The 25,904-nt window shown below is 39.1% G+C and overlaps 2 protein-coding genes across 2 annotated transcripts; both read right to left on the bottom strand.

Annotated features, from left to right (window-relative positions):
- Positions 1–3,648: 3,648 nt before the first annotated feature.
- Positions 3,649–16,607, bottom strand: LOC310940267 (integrin alpha-2-like; the record flags this gene model as incomplete). The annotated part of the gene is made up of 20 exons (XM_083905198.1): positions 3,649–3,765; positions 4,493–4,603; positions 4,692–4,794; positions 6,050–6,124; positions 6,209–6,285; positions 6,370–6,450; positions 8,278–8,419; positions 8,655–8,740; positions 9,534–9,644; positions 9,752–9,903; positions 10,180–10,343; positions 10,433–10,563; positions 10,673–10,870; positions 11,052–11,195; positions 11,284–11,429; positions 12,104–12,248; positions 12,343–12,401; positions 15,150–15,253; positions 15,725–15,848; positions 16,577–16,607. The coding sequence occupies 20 exons, from the start codon at positions 16,605–16,607 to the stop codon at positions 3,649–3,651; spliced, it is 2,301 nt and encodes a 766-aa protein (XP_083761324.1).
- Positions 16,608–17,396: 789 nt separating this feature from the next.
- agpat9l (1-acylglycerol-3-phosphate O-acyltransferase 9, like) lies at positions 17,397–22,366 on the bottom strand. Its single transcript, XM_083904717.1, has 13 exons — positions 22,136–22,366; positions 21,964–22,030; positions 20,839–20,987; positions 20,590–20,732; positions 20,283–20,357; positions 20,100–20,189; positions 19,914–20,007; positions 19,715–19,830; positions 19,377–19,432; positions 19,067–19,152; positions 18,854–18,982; positions 18,471–18,550; positions 17,397–17,678 (listed from the first exon to the last, which is right to left on the bottom strand). The coding sequence occupies exons 1-13, from the start codon at positions 22,277–22,279 to the stop codon at positions 17,570–17,572; spliced, it is 1,338 nt and encodes a 445-aa protein (XP_083760843.1). The 5' UTR covers positions 22,280–22,366; the 3' UTR covers positions 17,397–17,569.
- Between the last annotated feature and the right edge of the window lie 3,538 nt (positions 22,367–25,904).

Genomic DNA, 25,904 nt, shown 5'->3' with positions numbered 1-25,904 from the left:
TTATGGCAATGCATGATAAGGAACATAAAGGCTAACATAATACAAACACTGTGCAACCTCATTGGGCACAGCGCAAATATTTTCATTTTCCATTAGCATTAGCGTAACTAGCTGTTGTGACTGTCAGCCACATCAGTGGCCTCACTAGCTTACCTTTGGAAACAGGTTCGCCAAGTTTTCCGCAAAGTAGTAGCATGCTAATGCAAAGTGCTTGCGTATTGGTGAATGGACACCGACTTCGTCGCTTCAGTATAACACCATGTTCTGCGGTGAACCGTGTGAAAATGTCTCACCCACCGTGAGGACAGCCTCTTCACTCCCACCTCCCCGCTCCAGACAGCACAGCTACTGCTGATGAGCCCCTGCCTGCCTGGTGTAGCGTGGTAAATCAGCGAAAATTAAAATTCCTCCAAAAATTTTTTAAAAGCAAGGATGCACACCATCGGGCCATGCTCAACCCATATCCAAAGTCTTAGGGCGATCTGACTAACGGTCAGCGAGATATGCCTGTCACAGACACACAGACACAACTTGCTTTATTGATAGATTTCAGTATCTCACTCCATCACTCATGATGCAGGACACTGGAGTTAATTCTTTAACCGAAATTTATCGTTCAACATTTGTTTACCCTAAGCCGAGTTAATGAATGAACATAAAGTTCCCTATGCCACATCCTGTGTTCACACCGAACGTCCACTGTGGACGCAATGGACATGATTGACGCGATGGGTGCGCTGGCCGCAAGTCAGCATATTTTAAACACAACTCTCACTCTCTGTTGTTGAAACATCTGCAGAGAAGAAACCGTCGTCTTGTGTGGTTTCACAACACCATACAGAGTTTCGCCACTAAATTCGGGAGCTCGAAAACTGGCCAGGTTTTGTTCCGGCAGTGGCTCACTATGGTGATGTGAAACCACACAAGACAACTGTTCCCTCGTTGAAATATTTCAAGAAATATTCTCAGAGCAAGTGACGCTAAATCACTAAGCATCACTCTACCTGTTTAGCTGTTATTCAGCTTTCCCTCCATCAGCTGTGCATCGCTCTTTGTCACCACAGACAATGAAGTAAAGAAAACGCTGCTGTGTTGAGGGACACAGAGAGAGAGCCATCAAGTGAACTAATTTGATAAAGTTTTAATGTAATTGACATGAAAAAGTTACACACTACAGCTTTGAAACAAATGATTCCATTTGTTTTATTTGTTTCATTTGCCACAGAAGAGACCCCAGCGGAAAATGGAGACAGTGATGGTCATCACATCATGGGGAAACCATCAAGCGGAAAAGCATCTAAAAACTCCAGACTGTGCGTTCTCCTCTAAGGATTAAATTCCTGCATTCAACTGTGAACAACAATGCGCAACCTCTGTAAAGTAAAGACCATTATTTGTTCCTGAGGAACATTGAGTATTTTGTTGATGTAGAGCATTGTGTTCCTTTGCCCTACACATATGTAAGCGTTAAAACTATTATTTCATTAAACAATCATGGATCAATAGAGTCTATTCTATTTTATTTTCATAATGATATGACCATAATTAATTTCCTTTCTTTGTGCTGAGAGACCACATTAAATATGTTTTAAAATGTATTTTCTAAAGTTGAAAGGTTTACAAAGAAGCATGCATCCAAATTGACAATTGAAACGTGGGGGAATACAACTTTTACATATATGATTATTCAAAGTCAGTGCACAGCATCAAACAGTCAAAGTACAGTCCACAAAGTAAAAAGTCAAGTTGTACAGAGATTTATGGCGCATTTTCACTGCAGTTCATTTGGAATATACAACAAGAAGTGAGAAGTAGCAGAGGACAACTACACTGGGAACAATACAGCAAACTGGGAACAACCACGGAGGAGGCTGCAAGCTCAAGTTCACAGGGAAAGGCACTTCTTTTTCAACGTGTTCAGGGCTCTGCTCATTCTCACCAGTCTCCCTCTGAAGTGGGTGGTACTTTCTTTTGAAGAACCCAAACTAGAAAGCAAACAGATTAAATCCCAACACAGTTGTAATGATCAGTATTTAACAATTGACTTGTATTTCTCAAACAACCGGAATTACCACTCATGTGCTACATGCCTCGGTTTCAGTCCCTACAATATTTTTTGACTCAAATAAACACATGCACATTCACCTGTCCTCATCATTCACTCACCTGTCCTCATCACTCACCTGTCCTCATCATTCACTTACCTGTCCTCATCATTCTCCTGTCCTCATTATTAACCTGTTCTCATCATTCACTCACCTGTCCTCATCACTCACCTGTCCTCATCATTCACTCACCTGTCCTCATCATTCTCCTCTCCTCATTATTCACTCACCTGTCCTCAGAATTTACTCACCTGTCCTCATCATTCACTCACCTGTCCTCATCATTCACTCACCTGTCCTCATCATTCATTCATCTGTCCTCATCATTCATTCACCTGTCCTCATCATTCCCGTCCTAATTATTCACCTGTCCTCATCATTCACTCACCTGTCCTCATTATTCACTCACCTGTCCTCATCATTCACTCACCTGTCCTCATCAGTCACTCACCTGTCCTCATCATTCCCGTCCTAATTATTCACCTGTCTTCATCATTCACTCACCTGTCCTCATCATTCCCGTCCTAATTATTCACCTGTCCTCATCATTCACTCGTGTGTCAAATTTTCCAGTGTGGGATTTATTTATTTAAAAATACTCAATTACAGTCACACGAGTAAATGTAATTCATTACTTTCCACCTCTGTTTAAAAGGCACTTAATGTTCAAGAGGCCCCAAAAAAATATTGTGAGGCTACTGCGATCTTGACCATTGAGCACCTGAATTTAAGCAGTTAAGTGATGATTCTAAGTGAACAGTCATGATAAATCTGATAGAATTCCCTAGCTTTGTACTGTATGTAGCTGTGTATATCTGGACAAGCACCAATTTAACATGGAACATGGACTAAACAGCCTTTTTTAGTACAGTATCTAATGTACAGTTTCTGTTGCGTCTTATATAGGCGAGTCGTCCTCGCTCGCGTTATTATATTACTCAACTTATGTACCTAATTTATCAAAAATATTTTGTGATGTTTTTTCACTGTGTGTGTTGTGTTACCTGCCATAACAATATAACAATCAGAGCCAACAGCACCAGTCCACCGATGGCACCGCGGACTATCAATATCACTGGTACCACAACATTGCCTTCCTCTCCTGGTTTGCTGATCATCACTGTAACCTTGATGGAAAAAACCAGACACTTTGCACATCAGACCATTACCAGTGGATTAGAGAGGGGAAAACAAATAACAGATTATATTATATATAAAATATCCACATATAAAATCAACAGTTTCTTTCTTGTGAAGAAAAGTTTGATTGTTGAGATTTATCCACTCTCTGTCCGGAACTCCGCTGATATTGACATTTTTAATACATTTATTGTACCTTTTTCCTTTTTTAATTTGTTTTCTTTGCAGTGGGTGCTGCTGCCTGTAGTAGTTGAAAAGCCAATAGGATATATAGGATTATATATTATATACATATGGATAACCTCAAAAATATATCCTACCTAACCCAACTGTAGGTGTTTTCATTTACAGATAAAATGTGTTAAGTATGATGTGTTTTAAAAAAAATAATCCTTTATGTGAGTCATCGCATACTGAAATGCAATCTTACAGGAAGCCGTTTGCGGTCGATGAAGATAAGATCGGGTTTGAAGGTTTCGACATCGACATATGTGGTCAGCTTGATGTTCTGATAGGTGGCCTGCCATAAAAAAAACAACAGAGATTAGTAAACAACTTCTTTTTTTTTTTTTTTTACACGAGACGTTATGACAGTAATAACAATACTACAATATTACAAACAAAGTTAAAGACTTTTTTTTTACCAAAATAAATGTTCCGCTCCAGATCCGTGTCTTCACCGTCACAAAGTAGTCCCTCCCAGCTTCAGTGTCTTTGAGGATGCATTTTATGTACATGCAGTTTGCGGAGTTGCAGTCCTGCTCATTTAAACAAACAAACCCATAAAAGATTCTGAATGCTTTGACATGAGGTTAGTGCAATCAAATGGCGTATCATGAATCTACACGTTATGCAGTGTAACGTCTAAAGAAATATATAAATATATTCAAATTAGATAAGATTTGAATTGTGTGTGTGCATCACTGGCTTCACTAAATGAAAAGATGCCATAAACAGAAAATATGCAAAGGAAAATGAATGACTGACCAGTCTGACCAATGTTCCGAAGCTCTCATCATATGAGAAAGACACTTTGGTTCTTCTCCACCTGATCTTTAGAGGATCAACCAGGCTGCCAGAATCACAGCTGAGAGAACCTCCCTGCAGGTGAACACGTCATTAATCTCATAGATAGATACTGTAGACAGACAGACAGACGGATAGATTTGCATTTGGACATTTGCGTTCTCAAATTCAGTCCCTCTATACAATTTTAGGAACATGTTTGTATATAACTGAGTACTCACTGTGTGTGTGTCTATGTTGGTGACATAGAGGAGCCGATTTCCACCAGCCGTGGTTACAGGGAGAGCAATAGTCAGATACACGGGACCCACTGCCAAGCTACCTGTTAAAATCTTGAAATACAAAATGGTTCATTGATATTGATTTAAATTGATATAAGGAAAATATGAATTTATTTTTGAAGATAGAGATTCAGTGCACCTGCACGTTGAAGTTGAACTCTGGGCCGATGTCATCCAGAGATCGCACCTCTGTAACTACTTTACTGGCTGAATTGACCTCATAGAAATAGATATTTGACTGCCTGTGACATATAAAATGTAAATATAAATATATAGAGTAATAGGGCCAGGTCTAACATTAGTCGCACTCATACCGCTAAGCACAAACAATTTGCCTTTTAGAAGCAACCACACATTATACATTGTTATATTCTACTTTCATTGAGCTGATTCTTTTTCACCTACATCTGACCTCATTATTGATATCAAATTCTAGAGAATAGCCAGGTTTTTGTATTGATGCTACTATTGTTTTGCAAAGTAAAAAAAAAATTCTGTTGAATTATTATAGCCTGGGATATGTCGATTAGCAGCAACACTTGTGACAGTGCCATCTCGTGGAAATAGGACTTTTTTTTCTGCTTCATATGCCGAAGATAGCCAAAATGACACAATCTGGTGGAGAGTAGTAAAAATGATCAATTCCAAGGCAAAAGCATACATTGACACCCAATAATAATAAAATGCATGTATTATGGTTTAACCCCATGTGCCATGGATCTGTGCTGCAGTTGCACCCATGGTAAATTTCCATGTGGATAATACACAGCTCCTTATATGGACATCCTGTGTGTGTGTGTGTGTGTGTGTGTGTGTGTGTGTGTGTGTGTGTGTGTGTGTGTGTGTGTGTGTGTGTGTGTGTGTGTGTGTGTGTGTGTGTGTTTATATATTCAGGCTTTAAAAAAATGCTTGGTTTTTTGTCTTCTTATGTGTTGTTAAAATTATGACTCATTTTATTTTTTTATTAGTGATATAAAGTGGCAATAATTGTGCAAAAGTCACACATTAACCGGGTTTTTTCCTCTTTTTGATCATAAAAACGAGCCAAGTGAACTTTGAACTGTGACGTATTTTCCAAATCAATCCGATTTTAAACATACTAAAAATTCATTCAAAAAATAATAATTTTAATAAAAAAACATTCTGAGTACTTTTGCTCAGGTGTGTTAATATAGTTGGTGAAAATTAAAAACAAAATGTTTCATCAGATTGCCGATGTTGTGCTGAAAAAAAAGGATATAAGTCAATCTATATTTCTGATAGCCTCTGTAGATACTGTGCATTTAAACATAGTAATGGTAAAAAGCAGCCGAAATGCTCTGTGTTCTAAATGTTAATGGAAGTGAGATCAAAATAGCAGATGGGTTAGTTTTTTGCGCTTAACGCTGTAACACTTGTTTGTACAGTGTATTTTAGACTTACCGTAGGTGCTGAGCTGGAATCAACAAGCTCAAATAAAAATAGACAATCTTGCGAAAAGAAAAACTGTGAAATCACCTGAATAAAACAATCCCTGAATCATATATAACAGGAATTGATATCAATACGGCATGTGGTTCCTCTCGATCATCACTGTGAGGGGAAAAATATTAGACAATATTATTACATGTTTTTATTACAAGACCCATTTTTCCATAGAAAAGTAAATCAGTGTACCTCTTGGCTTCAAACATGACCTCAGCTCGATTTTGAAGTTGCTCAAGACTGTATTCAAAATTGATCTGGAATTTCACCTGTAATGAAATAACATTCTTTACTTCCTGTAATTATATTATTCATCATCAAATACTTTATATTTTGTTTTTCTTTGCTCATACCTCTTTGTTTTCTTCTAACGCTGAGTATCCGACCAGGCATGTTACGATGTGTTGTGTTGAGGTGCATTTGACTTGCTCCGTCTGAAAATCATTGAAAAGATAACTGAAAAACATTTTTAGAACATGAATATTACAACTGCAGTATTCACCCACATAGACAAATACATCCACAATCAATTCCTTAACACTCTTTCGTTTCAAGGAATGTTATTAACATTCCTTGAAACAATATAAACTATATAAATAGTGAGATTAAACAAAATTGATTGAACAAAAGTGTGCACCTGTAACGCCATTAGTTACACTACACACAGTGTAATCCCCAATTTTTACAATACAGTCTGAACGAGTTTGTATTTTGTTGTAGTTCCTTATTTTCGCCAGCAGGGTGTGCATTATTAACACACAGGCGCTTCTCATGGTCATAGTTCCTTTTTTCCCTGCACCGACATCGATGAGAACAGACACGTTACAGCCGAGAGAAAGCAAGTTAATGTTAATAATTTAAATGAAGAGTTGATAAATCTTTATTTTGTTCAAGTTATTCGCAACTGTGAGAAGGTTTTTGGGTCGCCGGACATTTCGTTTCTCGAGAGAAAACTCCGGTGAGTAGTAATCATTAGCGCTTAGCATAGCATGCTAGCAGCTGCCGACCACGGCCAATTATTCATTAATTTTACTCATTCCATGAATATATCATTATTCTGTGCCGTTATGCTTCTGAGAAAATGTTTAGAACCAACCGGAGTTATATAAGAAGTGTTGAATTTGAGAATGTAGTTACTTGTATTTCTGTGCGCTAATCAGACGAGTGCTATGTGTTAGCAATTGGGCTTGTGCTGATATGACCTGTGCTATTGCTTTATGCTAGCTAATGCTACAAAGCTAAACGAGTTGGTTTTGTGCTGAGAGACAGTAATTCAATGAATATTCTCAAACACAATTGGTTAAGAATATTTAAAATATTTCATGTGACACCATGTTGTGTTAAAATTTCAGAAAATGTAAAAAAAAAAATCGATTAATCCTTTATCAAAATAGTTGACGATTCATTTAGTAATCAATTAATTGTTTCAGGTCTACATAGCTGTATATGATAAGTTATGTGAATTGATTTAAGATTAAGAGAAGATGAATACTCTACAGTTGATTTGGATAAATGTTTAAAAAGAGATTTAAAAAAAATACATCAAAAGAAAAATACTGCTGCTCTTTGCAGGTTTTTTGTGTGTGTATGAATCGATTCTGATGGCGAGCCTGTGCCCGAGGAACATGGAGCAGAGCACTGGCTTACATGACTGGAGGGTGTGACGTCGGAAGTATCTGGAGAAAGCAGATCTATAGCATCATACAGACAGAAGATAAGATTAAAAGTCACACTACCCAGGTAGATGAACACTTGCACAACTACACACTGAAGAACTAAAGCTAGGTTCGTGGTCGCAAGACGTCTGGACGGTTGACTTTATTTTTGGACTTTATTGGACTTGTTTATTACTTTGGGGCCATTTTTTTCTATTTTATTTGCACTTTGAACAGCATTACTTTGTTCATATTGTAATATTTTTATTTTTTTTTATTTTATAAATTCAGTCATAGCTGAACTATTTATTTTGTTGCAATTGAAGTGTGGCTTCCTGCCAATAAAGAATATTTTTGTTGCTCTTTTCCTCTAACTGTTGTCCATGTCATATAGCCTCTGCAAAACTATATCTTCTGATTTGGCCTAAATTGAAAGTATATAATATTCACCACAGCTCATGTACAATAGACAGTGTTCTGTTACACCTAATAATGATTAATAGAGTGAATGTGTGACTTGGTGAAACGTGCCAAGAAGTTGATTACATTAAGATTGTATGACTTTGTTACTGTCAGACATTTTACTGTTAATTCTTTTTCACTCACATGAGGAAAGATGGAGGAGTAGTGGAGGTTGTTGGAGAATTTGGCCTCGACCCGAGGGTTGTTGGCATTCTTTTCTTTATTCTTCACAACAACTTGAAATGACAGCTCTCGGTTATTAGCGCTGACCAGAATGGGAGCTGAACTGCAACAGAAAAGCTCAGGTTACTGTCCTTCATATTCATGTGATTGATATGTATTGATGCCTCAGATGAAAGAAGCTAAAGTTCATCTTCACCATTTCAATAAAAGATGAGGCTGAAAGTTTTATTGTTCTATCACACTGTTATTTTTTATGTCATTTTATTTCCAGCTTTAACTTTAAAGGCTGAAATGCATTTGATATATTCTACATGTAACGGTTCAATAGTGATTCTCACCTGGACGTTAGTGAGTCTGTCTTAACACTCAGCACCAAGTCACTGATGCACACCTCATCAAAGCTGCAGTCTTTAGTGAAGGGTATCTGAAACAATAGCAGAGCAGAAATTTCAGCACAGAATGATGATTTATTCTTCAGTGGTGATGCATTGGATACACTTTGACCCTTGAACACCTAAGCCTCAAAATGTCCGTCTGGGCATTAAGACTTATTTAAACCATAAAAGGGCCAGAAAATGTCCTGTAACTAAGTTTTTTTATTTTTTTATAAAAAAAAATTCAGAATAACTTTCTGTATCTGGCAGTTATTTACAATTTATTGCATGTTTAAATTCTGTAATAATTTAAAAACACTGTAGGTGTACACGAACAGCAGATTTTGCGTGTTGAATTTTAAATACAAAACATATTTAACATAGCATTTGCTTGAGTCTTTGTCTCGCTGTGCAAAAACTGGCCAAAAATGGAAACTATGTACAGGCATTTTGCCAACTCTCTCCTCTCTGGTGACAAAGACACCGATTTGCCAGTTTCCTGCAACAGCATGGGTGAAATTTCAGTTACTAAATAAAATGAACTATCTTCTGAGCTTTCAGAAACAGCTCGAATGCTTCCATACAAGCAGTTGCATAATTACGGTAGTGCAAAGTGCACTTGCACAAATGTGTTGTCTGCGATATGCTCAGTGTTTTGGGTTAAACGCAGAATGTTTGACCAACTGAAAAAACTTTTAAACTACATGATTATTACATGCACTCCCCCATGAACAACATGTCATTTTAAAAGTTGTGTGTCACTGGATGCGTTTCTTGTCGGTCATGTAGTGTCAAATACAACTAGAAAATGGCACAAATTCTCCTGCTGTGTCGGTCACTTACAAAGAACTGCGAGGCACTGGGAGCAAACATGTCGAGGACAGGATCCGCATCTTTATTCTTCTGCTCGATTTCCACTTTCAGACTGAGGGACTTCACAAAGTCTGGTGTCTCCTATCAAACAGAATCATATATGGATAAATCAGGAGATTTTAATATCTAATAAAAAACAATTTCTGACACAATCAGAATCTGGAACCAAGACAAATGAAATCAACTACCTGAACATAAACCTGGTAGTCTCGACAAAGAGGTGTAGATGACACTTTTGCCGTTTCTGTGAGGAAGCGTTCGTTGTTTTTTGTAAACATTCCTCTTGATGTCACTCGTGAGGCTTCTAAGTCAGCGTCCAGAGTCAAAGTGTACGATATATCTAACAGAAAGAAAGTCAACAAATCGACTCAATTAGAAACACTCTGACTCAGTGATATTTTTCATGAAAGTTAGATGAGAGCTTTGCTGTGACGTTTATGTCTAAATATATCTACAAACAGTATATAGACCTACAGTCAGCAACCTGTTAGCTGAGCTTTGCTGACTCCATCCAAAGATAACAAAGATATTCACAAAATGTTTCCCAAAAAGCTGAACCGTTTTAATTAACTAAAATCTTCATAATCTGAAGAGGTCTAAGAGTAAACTGATTTACCGACGGGTCCAACAGGATTCTTAGGCCTGAATGCAGCAGTGAAACAAAGGTTGGTGTTGAAACACGAGAGCTTGCGTCCATCAATGTCACAGGGTCTGTTGAAAATGTTGATTTTATTGGGGTTGAAAGACGCTTTAGTTGTAACAACTGCCACACCTCGGGACCTGCAAAACCGGGTTAAAAAAAATTACATAATTTACTCATTCACAGTCTATTACAAAGATATAATTTGGCACATGTTGTTTTAACTCACCACAGCTGCACCACTTTGCCATATGCACCGACAGAGAGGTCTGGAAGTGAATCATCATTCATATCATTGAAGCTATCGAGGGACCTTCCAAAATACTGCAACTGAGGATCCAGTTTGGAGCCGAGGATTATCTGAAAAAGACAATTTTACAATTAAAGAGATGAATTAAACAGATTTTTTTTTAACTCAAAGACACAGGATAATCTGAATCAAATCTTAAGCGTCTTGCAGAGACCTCACCTGTGAGAACTGCTTGTTTAATGTCTTTTTCTCTCCATTGTAAATGTAAATGACGCCTTTGTCCTCCAGTGGTGCACCAACCACAACATCATTGTAACCATCGAGGTCCAGGTCAGGAATGGCAGAGATAGCCATGCCAAAACGTGCATTTTCAGTGGCAGGTGGACCAATAAGGAACCCCTGCTCATTCAGTATACCCTTTAAATGTAAAGACAGAATCGAGAGTGGAAGAGATTAACTATCATCAACTTGGAAACCAAATTTATAAGTACAGTGTATTTGGGACTGGTTTGAAAAAGAAATACATTTCCACAATCATCTCTTGTTCAGTAGAGATCCAGACTGTCAAACAAAACTATGACACTTTACACATTTTTACCTTGGTGACAGAGAAGAGATAAACCCTGCCTTGTTCTCTCTTTAGCTCACTCATGAACATTGGCGCCCCAACCAGAAGGAGGTCTGTCACCCCATCTTTGTCCACGTCAAGGGAGCACAGGACGCTTCCAAAGTATGAGCCAATCTACCGGCAAAATTTTAAATTGCTTACGTTAACGCGCACAGCTGGTTCCTGGGGACAGTATAAATACAACACCCTCTAATCTTAGTACCTGCTTCCCTCTTTCAGAATCTACTACAGCAGTTTTCTCCTCAGCATCGACAGTGTAGACGATAACTTGTCCACTGTGGTTGGATCGAGGTGCTCCAGCCACAAAGTACACTGTAGAGCCTTCAGTCAGTGTGGTGACAGCGTAACCTGGAAAATGTCCAAAAATATTCACACATTTACTAAATGACATTTGAACTTGGGAAATTTTAATTGAATGGTGGCTGAATAAAAAAAAAAATGTCTGAGCAGATAAGATTTTATTTTTAAATTTTATTTTCCTTTTATTGTGAAGCAATTTGAGCTGTAATACTAAAGGTTTGTCATTATTGTTGTTATTATTATCATGCAGAAATAATGCAAATTTAAAAGAATATACCAAAAAGATGTTTTCCATTCCACTGAGGTGGAAAAGTTTTTTTAACAACATAAACAAAGAGTGACGAGCAGCTATGAGACAGTTTAGACAGAATACATCATCATACATGTTTATGAGATGTGACCTGAACATCTACGGAAGACAGAAAATTACATTTATTGAAGGGGAAGTGGCTTCATTTTCATTAAAATCATCATTAAAATGTTGGTTTTAATGATGTATCCGTTTAATCCCCAACTACAGAATCAAACTAAATGTAGGCATAAATGCAACAATTGTAGATTTTGGAAATACTAATTTTATGACTGTCCTGTCGCAGAATGATACATGATGAAAGAGTCAGTTTGTACAGAAGCCATTGAGTTCAACTTCACCACAGACATTTAACAAATCTGCATCTCAAAACACTGTAGACCTCAGTGTTGATTAAGCTGTGGTTGCCTACCCAGTAATGAGCTGTGGCTGATGTGGTTGTATTGAAGTGTCTTATCAATGGCTGACAAAGGGACAACAAATACATTTGACCCTTTCTGATGGACAACAGCCCCAGTCCACCTGTAGGCTCCTACTGCTCCAAACATCATCACCTCCTAAAACGGCATGATTTTAAGAATGAACACTTCATGTCACTTTATGACAAAATATACGAAGGATTAAAAAAATATACAAAGCAGAGCTCTGTACCTGCTGGACGGAGTAGTAGGCACTGAATCCAAACTGAGACCTCCCAATTTCTCTATCGCCTTATGGGAACCCGCATCATGTAAACACCAGAAACAAGAATCAAGGTGGTTCACAGTAAATCAGACATAAATCAGATAAAAAATATCAAGTTACACATGACAACATAAAAGGAAGACAAATAATATGCACTCTAAACTGTAACAAATTCTGCAGATAACAGCAGCAAAAAGGAAACGTCTTACACCGGATGAGAGGAGAGAAGGCAGGTCGAGGCTGGAATAAGGGGCTCATTTTCATACATACTCCAGGGTATAAGTCCTCAGAATGACACATTTGTCCCCACAGAGGACCACACACCTGTTTTAGACGACCACAGAAGAAGAAAGAGGAGATGTGAGTAGATGTTCAAGTTTCTCCGCATCCTTAAAGGCTCCCAGAACTGTCTGTGTTTTATTATAAATATGGCTATGGTGAAAACTTGCATCACCACTCAGTGGGTGCTGGTCTATTTCCTAAAACAACAAGTCTGTCACTACTTTCTGCTTTGCAGTTACAAATGCACTTCCTGTCACCAAAAGATAAGATTTTGATATACATTTCAAAGGAAGTCACCGATTTATTATGGCATTATTTGCATTTCTTCTCAGAGCAGTTAAAAACACAATATTGCACATATATGCATATATGCACATATATTTACAATATATTACTATTTTAAGTCAAACAAACAAACAAAAAATCTTCTTGTGGAAACATACAAACCATCAGGTCATTGTCTGGAGGAATGCGTGTCAGAGTAAAACCCAGGCCCATGTTGCCATTGAAGTTGTGAACATTTGGAAGACTGACTGTAAATGCAGACAGTGACAAAGACAACATTAGAATGAATGTTGTACAATGAAAATGTATGCACAACTATTAGCCCTTTGACACACCGAGTGTATTGAAGACGAATGCAAGCGCACTTTGCATTACGGTAATTTCACCGCGGTTTGTGCTATGGGGGAAATTCCAATGGTTTCTGAAAGCTGAGAAGTTGCAAGTCAAAGTCAACATCTGGGTTATTACGGTAATTTTGCAGGAAGCCAGCAAATCAGAGTCTTTGTCACCAGAAAGAAGAGAGTTGGAAAAACGCCCCTTAAAAAACGGACTCAAACAAATGTTATTTTAAATATAGTGTTACGCTGTTCAAATTTAAAATTTAACACACAAGATCTGGTGTTTTCGTGTACACCTCCACCAAGGCTATTCAACTTAAGGCCCGGGGGCCAGAACTGGCCCTTCAAGCAATTTGGACCACGGCCCATAAATAATGAATGTACTATTAAAAGGCCAATAAAACCGTAGCTTCGCTTATTTCTGGCACTTTGCGACACTTTGTCTTTATATCGTTACCTCTAATTTTGTAAGAGCCCATTGTGACTGTTATACCCAAATGTTGTAGTGATGGGATCGGCAGTTCATTTGAGTGTACTGAATCACTTGAATCAGTTAATTAAAATGATTCGATCAAAAGATTCGTTCACCGAATCGTTCAGTTCTAAGCAGGAGCCCGGTGCCCCGCTACGTGACTCACCTCCTCCCTGAGTGCAGTACGTGCGCGCCGCTGGTCATAGAGTGAGTGAGTGACAGCGCGGACGAGATTCATGTCCTCAGCGTCAGTTCACCTGCTCCCTGTGTGTCAGTTCGTACCTCAGCGTCAGTTCACCTGCTCTCTGTGTGTCAGTTCGTACCTCAGCGTCAGTTCACCAGCTCTCTGTCTCTCAGTTCGTTCGTACGCGCGAATCATGAGTGAGTCAGTGTACTGACAGTGTACGAATCACAGCAGCACGTCCGGGCAGACACAGCTCACAGTCACTCCCTCTCCCTCCCCGCTTGGCGCTCGTGTGCTGGCGTAGTTTGCCGAAGATTCACGAGTGAGTGACGGACGACGGCGTCGGCGAATGACTTCACGAGTGATTCACAGGACCCGGGCCGCCATGCTCGCTGCTGAGCTCAACTGAACTAAAAATGGAACGAATCCGTTCATGAAGGGATCCCAGTCAGTTCGTTCACTCAAATGATTCGTACTTTCGAACGAATCACTCCTGACCGACACAACACTAAAATGTTGTTGGTTCTGTAACTGTAACCTTTTTGCACTATACGCAAAAATGTATTGTACCTGAATGTTGGTGGTTACATTTTTTGGACAAAACTAGCAGCCATTTCAATAAATATGTGCCAAATAATTTATTATCTATTTGTATATGTTTACTGTACATGCAACACAAAATAGTAGTACAGGGGTTGACCGGCCCACTGGCTGGACAGCCTTCCAAAAAGCTGGCTGGAAATTTTTTAGATTAGAGGGTGTTGACATTTTTTGTTAATACACAATTTTAACATAATAGTAATTTGTAAATAAGTGCCAGATATTGAAAGTAACTTACACTTACTCACAGGACATTTTCTGTCTGTTTTATGGTTAAAATAAGTGGAAAAATAAATTTTGAGGCTTATGAGTTAAAGAGTTAAGCCTGACTAGTATTCCATATATGTTTTATTATTTCCTCTGGCACATATAGCAGGATCTCCTTCACCACCTGATGTAGGTCATCGTGGTTGGCCACTGTCTAGAAGTTGAAGTTTTCTCTGGGCACTGGATTTTCAATTACCAGAGGACGTATACGTCTCTGTTACGTCTTTTTGACCAGGCTTGTAGTGTTGTGGCTGTGGATGTCTGTGCAGATGTTTCTCTGGTGATGTGCTTGACCAGTGTTAGTCGGCGAGATTCCAAAGGTTTAACATCAGACGTCAAACTGTACCTTGAAGATCGAGCTTGTCGCAGCGGTTTCTGGACCCTGTGACTGGACACTTGTAAACATCTCCCTTCCTGTTTCGACCGCTCCAAGGAGCGCCGACCAGGAGCCTGCAGAAAAACAAAATTCTGTTGTGTCTCTGTTGCGTTGTTTTGCGCTATCATATAAACATGTAGTTCAATTTCACAGAATGATGATGACGATTACAGGAGTGTACGGCCACTTCAACTTCTAAGAAGAACATAAAGATTAGATTGAAATCTCAGTGTTTATCAGTCTTGCTTATTTGTCGCTTGCGCAAGTAAAAACCCCAAAAAAATGTTGCAGTATAAGTGTCAGTGAATCAGATTATATGTACACTGGTGATTGCCACACTGGTTATTCTAATCAGGTATGATCGTTTACTTGAATTTCAGTAAAAACCACAAATGTGAACGTTCCAGTGATGCAAGAGGAGGAAGTCAATGTTTGCAGTGTTTACAGTGGGGATTGAGAGGCATTAGATATAATATAAATATATACTCCAAAATCAAGGTCAGGTCATTTATTGCATTGTCTTTTCTTTTAACTTAAATTCCCACCATTTGCCTTCGTGGTTTGTTGTTTGTAGGACTGTGTAGCCAAACTCTTCCGCCGCTGAACCAGTGAAAATCTTAGCACCTTCAGTGCCCACGTTGAAGGACTGTGACTGCCAGACTCTGTCAGCTGGTGGAAGAGAGAGTTTGAGGTTAGACGTTAGACCCTTTCCTGGTAACATTGAAAGAAAAAAAACACAAAAAAAACTGTTTTACCCATAAAACTACCAGTTAATGTATAACATACTTTCCTTTAATGTGAATGAAAGACAGTGAAAGAAAACCACCATCATCATCATCCTGACTGTGACTATGAGAAGGAGGTGCTGTTTGATGGTTTATTTTAAGCAGTTGCCTCAGCTCCTGTTTTGCGTCTGTAATTTAGTTTTTGTGTCTGATGTGTTTTTAAAAACCACATCAGCTTGACTCAGTGAGTCAAGGCAAACCAAACAAAAAAAAGTTCTGCAACCCATGAAGCGCTGACGATTGCGTATTACAGATGGCATTGCATGTTATATTTATATATCTACAAAGGGAATGAGGATGCCTTCTAGACACACCTGTCCACTTTGAATTCCCATGCACTTTCCCCCATTCATGATTCTACACAAACGTCTGACTTGCACTGTCGAGTATGTATTCATCCAGTTGATATCAGTATTCTCTGTATAGCTGTGCAGAATGTTTCTCATATTTAACACGTTTTATTCCTTATTCATTGTATCCTTGTATAGCTGTGAAGCATGATTTCATTCTATTATACTCTTTTTATTCTCTCATATTTATCAACCTTGTTCTTATCAATTAGGTTTTGCCAGCTCACTAGATATTTTGATATTTTGATCTTTTTACTCTAACCTTCAACTAGTTCCTCTTTATTCCACCCCATGTTGTGTTTTATTTGCATTTTTTGTTTAACTTTAACTGCTGCAACTTTTGAATATAAGTGTATAAAGGCATTTTTCATATGTGAAACTAGTAGATGCCAGTTATAATAGACTATAACAATAATAATAATAATCATCATCATCATTTGTACTTACTAAAGATTATTGCAGTGAACAAGACATTCACCCAGAGGTCCTCCATCATGCTCTTTATTCCACGTATATCAGGTGAATAAATGAAGCTGGCGCACTTGTCAGAAGTTGAGCACTGCAGCAGCAGCAGCAGCAGTCACAGCAGTGACGCACCAGAAATGCTCTCCATATAAGGACATGTGAGCTAAAAGTCAGATCAGTTTGGTAGAACACTCACAATTTGGAGGCCATTGTCCATGACTTGAAGCAGACCCCCAGAGAGCGCTTAAAGGGAACTACAACTCTGGAAACTCTGGATTGTGTTCAAAATTAAGATTCGTCAGAATTAAACTGTCGATGTCTCAAAATGGAATTGTGGTTATTCATTCATTTAGTTGTAAATATGCACAATTGACACTGTGGATATGTGCATTACAAAGATTTGTAATGAGAAACTAATTATGTAATCAAACCATTAATATATCATTTGTAATCTTAATTTTATTTTAAAAAAACAACAACAACAAGCAGCTAATGAACGAGTCAAGTGACTGAACATTATGACATTCATGATTCCAATGACATCTACAATTACATATTCTCTTTATCGTAGTCAATCTGTCAAAGGTCAATATTGCACGTGCTTCCTGTAATCTTATCTGCACCAAAGTTTTCACAGTGTCCCATCAGGTCCATTTGGCAGTGCTGTAGCCCACGCTCTGTCCAGCTAAGGACAATGCAGGAGGACAGAGAGGCCTCTTTGTAGTGTGAACCGTCCAAAAAAAAAAACCCCAGCAAGGGTTTGTCCATCACCGTGGAAACTCATGGAACCTCAGTCGCTGTTGCTGCTGCTGTCGTCTCCCACCACCATGCTGCTGTACTCCTTCTGCTGCTGCTCTTTAAACGTCTCCTTAACCTTTGCTCTCTTCAGGCCTCCGTCCCTGCAGAGACAGAACAGGTAACTTTCCTAGGATATCAGTTACTTCAGTGTGATAAGTGGATCACAATTCCAGTCTCATATTATATGTTGGCTTTGACTAAACTGAATGTTTAAGATGCCCTTCCCTTCAAAGAGCTATACGTAAAAGATATAATAAGTGAAATGAGCATGAGATGTTAAATTCAAATATTGGATTAAATTCATGAATCATTGTGGTACACAAATTTGACTCACTAACCCAATAATGCAACTTCGACACCCTGGTTGTCAAAAAAGTAGTTTGAACACAGAAAGCTGCAGCTATGGGTTGGAGAAGTTGGACCTGTTTGGACCTAAAAAAGCCTCACTACTACTTTCAAAAACGTCTCCAATAGAGGAGAAGAAAACTGAGCGTCTGCAGTGCATATGCGTTCAAATACAGATGGCTGAAACCAGAGAGGAAGTTGAAAACACATGCTGTCGAGGAGCGTTCTCTACAAAACAGAGAGCTGCCACCAAGGTTAGCCAATGTGGCCTCTCTCCCTCTCTCTTACACAGTGAAGGTGGATATTTAGCATATATAATGTTTTTTATAGTGAGCTATTGTTTCCATGTTTTGAAACGTTGGCACCTGCACTCTATATTGCTGTGAATTCGGACTGCAATAACAATTTCAAAGTCTAAAGGTCACTGAAGGTCACTTCATATTTCACTTATGTCCCCTTTAATGGTCTGATTTATTAGGGAGGATTTCATTTCAAAGAGGAACATTTCACCAGTTTGTAAATGTAAAAAGAAAGCAGTTGAATCTCACCACTGAAGATCTAAAAGTCCCCCCTGGTGAGCGATGGCTGACTTCACTCTGTTGGCAAACTGGACAGCATCTTCCCCTTCCTTCCATTTTGGAATAAACAACAAAGTCAGTCAGTTGTGTGTGTGTTTGTCTGTCTGCGTGAAAACCAAAAAACTTATAATCCATAGAGAGTGAGGACATTTTGGTTGGTCCTCACATTCTGAGTTAAGAGTTAAGACTATTATGTTTTAGGGTTAGACATTGAGTTGTGATGGTTAGGGTAAGGGACTAGGGAATGCATTTTTTTTAGCACAGATAAGGAGGTGGACTCTTCCCCTGTGGGCTGTCCATAACGGTTCATGTATATACATGTGCTCACACGTTTCAGGACACTATTTACTCACCTGTCGATGCATGGCTGGCAGGTACCAGACATTACAGACAAGGGCCCAGCTGGTCATCATCCTCAGCAGGTAACTGACAATGCTGTACTTGGAACTGTTCCAGAAAGCATCTCCAAACTTTGGGTCATACTGAAGGAAAAAAAAAAAAATCAGAAGACTTGAAAAAGACTAAAAGAGAAAATTGGGCATGACAGACAGATGCGACTGATGTACCTTAATGGCTACTGGATGTATTGTTGCTCCTATTTCAAAACTCCCTTTTTTAAACATCATGACAGATGTGTTGTTGACACAGGTCCCTGCAGAAACCAGACATTGGGTTATTAAAGGAGACGAAGTTGTCTGAGCTTTGTCCAAACCCACATTAAAAAGCTGCTCATTTGTCACTGCCCAGTGGCCAGACTGCCGTCAAGCCCTGAGCTGAAATAACAACCCTTGCCGAGCCTTATCTTTGATGGTACAAAGGCAAACATCAGACGGGTGTGGATTATGTATCTCAGTCTCTCTGCACGGTCACACTTACCCTCTGGAAATATTAATATGGGAAGCTTTGTCTTGTCATTCACATGATCCGTCAACCTGGAGGCAACACAAAGAGATCATGGAAACAAGTTCTTGCCTTTATAAATATCTACAAATTGCCCCTTTGGAGAGTTTTTTTTTTGCACATTTTGGACAATGCATCATACCACAGCTGCAGGAAGTCCTTTGGTAAAGATCATATTTTCAGATGAGTCACTGTTCAGTAGCAAGTTTCAAAAAAAATATTCCTTCTCATGAACTTTATTCAGCCAGGAAAATGTAATCAGAAAGCCATGCAGTTTCAAGCATGAGAAGTAGAGCAATGAAAAAACAACAGACCTTTTGGTCACTAGGTGGCGATCCTTCATCTCTGCTCTCTCAAACCAGACATGAGGACAGGACCTCACCATGGCTCTCTGCAAAACTCCCATCAAGCCTCCATGGATTTGTCCCACCTGATAAAGTGAAATTAGGACAGCATGTCATGATTCAGCACAGAAAATGACTTGAAAACAGCATAGAAAATCATCTCCCCTACCATGGCGTAACATGCATCGTTGCAGAGAATCACAACATCGATGGGAGAGGTGTGATTGGCAACACAGATTCCCCCTTTTTTAGGTATGTTTTCCCTGTGGTTAAAAAGGAAAATACAGAATCAGAGGATGGAGCTTTTCCTGGTTGCTGTTGTTGGACAGGAAACTTCCTGAGAGTGCACACCCACCTGTTGTGATAGTGAATAGTGGCAGAGAGTCCTCGAGCACAGATTCTGTAGCACATCACATGGACCCATTCACTGAGCCACGACTTGACACTAAAAATCCACAAAAGTTAAACAAGCTCAACTGGCATAACATTAAACAAAGTGTAAGATACAAAAAAACACTATTGAACTAGTTATAATCACCTTGAGTTTGGAAGGAATCCCACTGCTGATGTTCCTATGACCAACCAGCTCAGGCCAATAAGTGTCAGTGTTATCCTGGATTAAGTAACGCATTCAATTTTAAAATTCCAATGGAAAATAAATAAATAGTATAAGCTGTTTTCTTTCTTTAGTGGGACTATGATGGACTTTGAATGTGTTACAGTTGTCATATCTTTATCTTCGCGTCTAAACATGGTTGGTATTGTAAATAGGTGCTGTGTTTATTGTATGTTCTCATTAAGAAAGTACAAAACAGTTGCATTTTGTCATCAGACAGCGCATGTACCTGAGTGGGGCGAGGATGCAGTATCTCACAAAGATGCCGAGGCCGTAAACCAGAGTCAGCTTCAGGCTGATGTACTGGAAATCGTTGGTGCGAGTGAGCAAGTTCCAGGACACCAGTTCCTCTGACGTGAAACGCTGCGTCACCTTATTTAAAAAGCACAAACAAAATGAAGTCTGAAAGGTAAAATCACATCATATCAACTCACTCCCATGTATTGTGTTCTTATTAATGATAATAAGTAATCTGTACCTCGTCCTCTACAATGCTCTCAATTCCTTTTCGAGTGAAATAAAAACAGTCACTGAATGTAAAATCACCACCGACTGGTGGCTTGGGACGACTGCGTCTGAGTTCCCCCAACTCTTTCTCCATGGAGCCATTTCCCCTCTGGATAAGACCTGACACAAACACACACAGAATCAAACTCAAACACTGTGATCTCCAAAGCAATCTGGGGAACAAAAGTCAGCCAGCCAGGAGAAAAACTCAAAGTTAATTAAGGAAAGCAGGATGCGTTTATTAAAGGACAGGAGTGTCTGCAGTGTTGTATGGCGTGAAAAAAAAAAGCATCTGCATATGTCAACATGAAGTTATAGCTATACTAAGACTAGATCAAATAATTTAAGCCATCAACAATTCTTGTGAAAGCAGAAACTTTCAAAAAGCTGACAAAATGTGTCAATGACCGTTTCTATCAGAGAGTTAAGACAGAGAGCGAGAGTGTGCAACACCTCTAACACTATCTACTGAGCAGATCTCAGAACAGTTAAGACTCCAGACTACCTGACAACTCAACAGGCAAAGTCCAAAACCTGGATTATCAAACTCTGCATTCAGCATTCTGAAGTCTGCCACATCTATGCCAAGGAAAAATTTATTTTCTTTTATTCAGCCTCAAAATGTCATTCATTTATTGCACTTTGCATAGGCCACATGGCGCTGACATAACATCGACTGTTACAGCAGGAGATACCACCCTGTGTAGCTTAGCGTGACTCATAAAATGGCCTGCATTTTGTGAGAAAAGCAAAGTTTGCATAGCAACTTCACCCTGATGTGAGTTGTAAAGTGACTGAGTCACGGTGCCAGACCGAGACCGCAAAAGCAGAAGAAAATGCACCAATTCAAACGTCTTTGTGTGTAGAAAGGCATTCTTTCACAATAAATAAGTCAATCAGCTGCACTTACAGAGGTAAGTGATGTCACACTCCCTGTCCAAACTTGCAATCCAGTATGTTAGGAAATCCAGTATTGCAAGGCAACACGTAACTGTCACTAGATCACTGAATCTTCCACAACAACGGATAGGATTACTTTTTACAGACACACCCCTATCTATCCATAGATCTATCAAACAAGAAGTTTTCATCTCACTGTTAGATGCGGAGGTGTTCAGTGTCCGTTCAACCGTGTTCGCCCTCTGTATCTTCAGAGTGGCCCACTGTGGAGAAGGACAGACAGGAGACATTCATGGTCATTGCTCATGTATGGACCAAATATCCTCATAGTTTAAAATATATGAGAAGAGACGCTGGTTTGACGGTACCTCTAGTGTTTTGACAAGAATGTTCATGTATGTTTCAGAAATGCCCAGTGAGAAGCCAAACATGGCTGGAATCATGATGAGGCTGACGATGAGGTACAGCCAGATCCTCAGTGCCCAGAGGGCTCCGGTCCATACGTCCTCCATCTTCACCCTGTTCCCTGAGTGAGTGTGCAAGTGTGTGTGTGTGTGTGTGTGTGTGTGTGTGTGTGTGTGTGTGTGCCCTGTGGCTCAGCTGTGATGTGGGTCTGAAACATGTATGTAAATGTCACAGTAATCGGGATGCGGAGAAGAAGAAAAACAAAGTAAACACAATGTTGTAGTTCGAGTAAACAGAAGTAAACACACACACACACACACATGCTGTTTTTGTATTCTTTGTGTGGACACTCAGAATGCTAACCTTAACCACCACAACTAAATGCCTAACTCTAAAACCAGGTCTTAATCCTCAAAAAGCCCGTTAAAGTTGTGTGGACCAGTCCAAATGTCCTCACAAGGTCAAAAATGTCCCCACAAAGATAGGTTTTCCTGACTTTTGGTTCACACAGCCTACTAAAGACATGTACACACACACACACAGACAAAAACACGAGTATTTTTAGGTCCTCTTTTTAAAATAAACTCAAAAATAAACCAACTACGACATAGCTTTTTATATACTTGAAATGCCTTCACTGTTGTTGTAGTTTTTTAAGGTTTCTACAGTTAGTTAAACTATCGTGTCTTACCAACCGACCGCAAATCCATGTCCGTGCTTCCTGAAGTGTGTGAAGGGCTGGAGCAGCAGCTGAGTGACAGCCCGTTTACAACTAGCACAAAGTTCAATGGAGGTAGCAACAGCGCCTCCCGTGGACAAAGAGGGGAAATGCAGACACGTGGACCTGAGATTAATTTAAGTCAACCTGCATGTTGGAGGGGAACTACTTAGATTATTTTTGTTCAGTGACTGTATTGTATATTTGCCTTTGAGTCAAATTTAAATGTGTAATTTTATGGTAATGCTTGAGATTTTAGTATGAAACTAACATACAATTGAATTCACTTTTGGTTGAATTTAGATTATTTAACAAAGTAAGTGATTATTTTCCCCCATAATTTGCTTTGAATTTACATAAATACCACAGTAAATGGCTTAAAACATCTGTAAAACTGCTCAGGTTCACTCTCTTAGCATCCACTTTACTATTTCTTAGATGAAATGGGCTACTAACCTATGAATCAAAGGTGGTTTTCACTCTAACTAATTTGCTTTTTTTAGGCAGAGAGAAATATCTACTATGTTCCAGATTAATTTACTCTGACACAGTAACACATATCTTGATTCTGTAATTTTTTTTTTGAGACCAAGATTGTACATACGGACCCTGTAATTGTGAAGATATGTACATTTATTTTTGAGTAAGTAATTTCAGACTGGAGGCAGAAAGAATAAGAGAGAAAGAGGTTAAAGTAGAAAAATAAAAAATAAAACTGATCATTACTTAACTTCATGTTATATCACCTTTTATCATTGCTTTTCTTTTATCTGTCTGTGAGCACTATGGCACTATACTGTGATCTGGATATGGAGTGTTTTCTTGGGGGTCACATGATGACAAATTACCTTTGTCACTTGAGCCAGATGTTTTAAACGTCAATGCATTCATGGAACCACTATGACTGAAGTAATAAACCACAAACCTTCAGGCAGTTTAGTGACCTGCACAAAAGGAATGATAAAACACGGTCTCTGTGGTACAGACTACCTGACACCTCGACTAAAAATGTCTCCAGATGGAGACATTTCAAAGTCTGTTGCACATTATTGTAACGGGGGAACTTCATGGGGGTCAGCGTGGGTAATATCTGTGGGAATGATGAAGGATCGAGTCATCGTGGGAAACGAATACACGTTATAATATAGAGCTGTCTGGACCATAATCCAGCTCCTCTTCAAAGAAAGACTGGCTCTCTGCCACAGTAACACACAAGAAGAAGAAGAATGTTTGCCATATGACCAGACAATTCATGTCAAAATAAAAGTGTTACATCTTCATCCATCTACATGAGACATACCAGATGTGCAGTTAAACACTTGCTAATAATGGTAATAATAATTATACCCTTTAATGTGCGGGTGTGGTAGTTCTCATAAGGCACGACTGTTGTTTTTTTAATCTTCAATCCTCAACACAAGGAGCTTATTGTGTTATTGGGTCCTTTTAGAGGGAAACACCCCAGTATGGCTCATTAATGTTGTTATTGTTGCTTTCTCTATGGTCGTGGAGGGTAAGGTTAGGGTCGACTGACATCAACTCAAAGCTCAGTTGACATAATCCGTGTGGAACTGTGGGCGATCAGTGGACTGCAGAGTTATATTTAGCAAAGCCCTGTGTTTCCCTCAATGATCTCCTCTCTGTAGTTTCCCTCGTAAACTGTCTCAGTCAGCAGTCTTCATGCATGAACAGCCAAAGATGGACCTTTATTTTATTTTTTATTTTTTTTAAATGACTTTTGCATAATAGCCTTGACTCACTTTTAAGACGTTACTAATTGATGAAAAAACACTGCAGAAAAGTAGCAACAAGTCGTCCCAGCGCAAACCGAGTAAACAAACAAAAGTTTATCTTTTCTTTTTTTTAACTATGCAAGGTTAAGGTTCGAAGAAGCCACTCTATGCTTCAAATCACAGTTTTGTGGGTCGTAAAACCATAAACTTTGAATTAATTTGGGTTGTCTGATGCTGTGAGTCCAGTGCTTTTGTTATTTTTTTCCGCCAATCAGCTGATCGATGGTCACAGAGGAAACATAATATGGCTACTGAATATGCAGTCCCTGCTGGAGGCTCCTCACTGTTGCTGTGTGTGTTCATTGTTGAAAGAAGATGGACAACGTAGAACTAAATTGAGGCTGTACATCTTTAACAAAGACAGAAGCTTCTGGTCATGCTAACACATATATCATTTATGCTATGCCAGCGGACTTTTTACTAACATACGTTAGCATTAAATGCTAACCTTTAAGCTAGCACATTAGCATAATGTCCGCTAGCATAAATGTTAAGCTAACGGACTTTATGCTAACATACGTTAGCCTTAAATGCTAACTTTTAAGGGGACCGTAGTACGTTCCCCGCTTTGTATGTGACCAGGGAACATAGAACCCTTTCTCTAACCCTAATCCTAACCCTACCCTTTTTCAAAAAAAGGGTCCTATGTTCCCCTGTCACATACAAAGTGGACCTTTTTTGGGGAAAAACGGGGAACATAGGACCCGGGGAACATAGGTACACCCCACTTTGGGGCTAACGCGTTAGCATAAAGTCCGCTAGCTTAAAATGTAAGCTAACGGACTTTATGCTTGTGATAATGACTGGACACCGAGGAGAACAGACACAGTAGTTAATTCTGAAATAATACAGCACCCGAACCTCTTATTAACCTCCTGTCTTTTTGTGGGGTGAGTTTTATTTCATTCGAAGTCGCATACAGGGATTAAAACATGCCTTCTCATGCGAGACGCTGTCTTTTAATAATCCACTGTGCGTTTCAGAACGTTATGTGGCTACAACTCGCTCCAGGACACAGCAAAACAACAACTATAAGAACTCCATTATTCTGTGTCAAGAATAGTCAAGTTTGCATGTATCAAAATATAGCCAATTTCAATTAAACAACGCACTCTATTCGCAGGCATGCAGTGACAAGTCTAAACATAAAGCAGATCAAATGAATGAAGCTTCTCCTCCGCTCCCCCTCACTCCTGTGAAGAAAGTAGCCAGTGGCTCAAA

Source organism: Microchirus variegatus, assembly GCF_963457635.1.
Source record: "Microchirus variegatus genome assembly, chromosome: 18".
NCBI classification, from domain to species: domain Eukaryota; kingdom Metazoa; phylum Chordata; class Actinopteri; order Pleuronectiformes; family Soleidae; genus Microchirus; species Microchirus variegatus.
The sequence above is the reverse complement of the archived record's forward strand: the minus strand, read 5'-3'. Positions and strand labels throughout refer to the sequence as shown.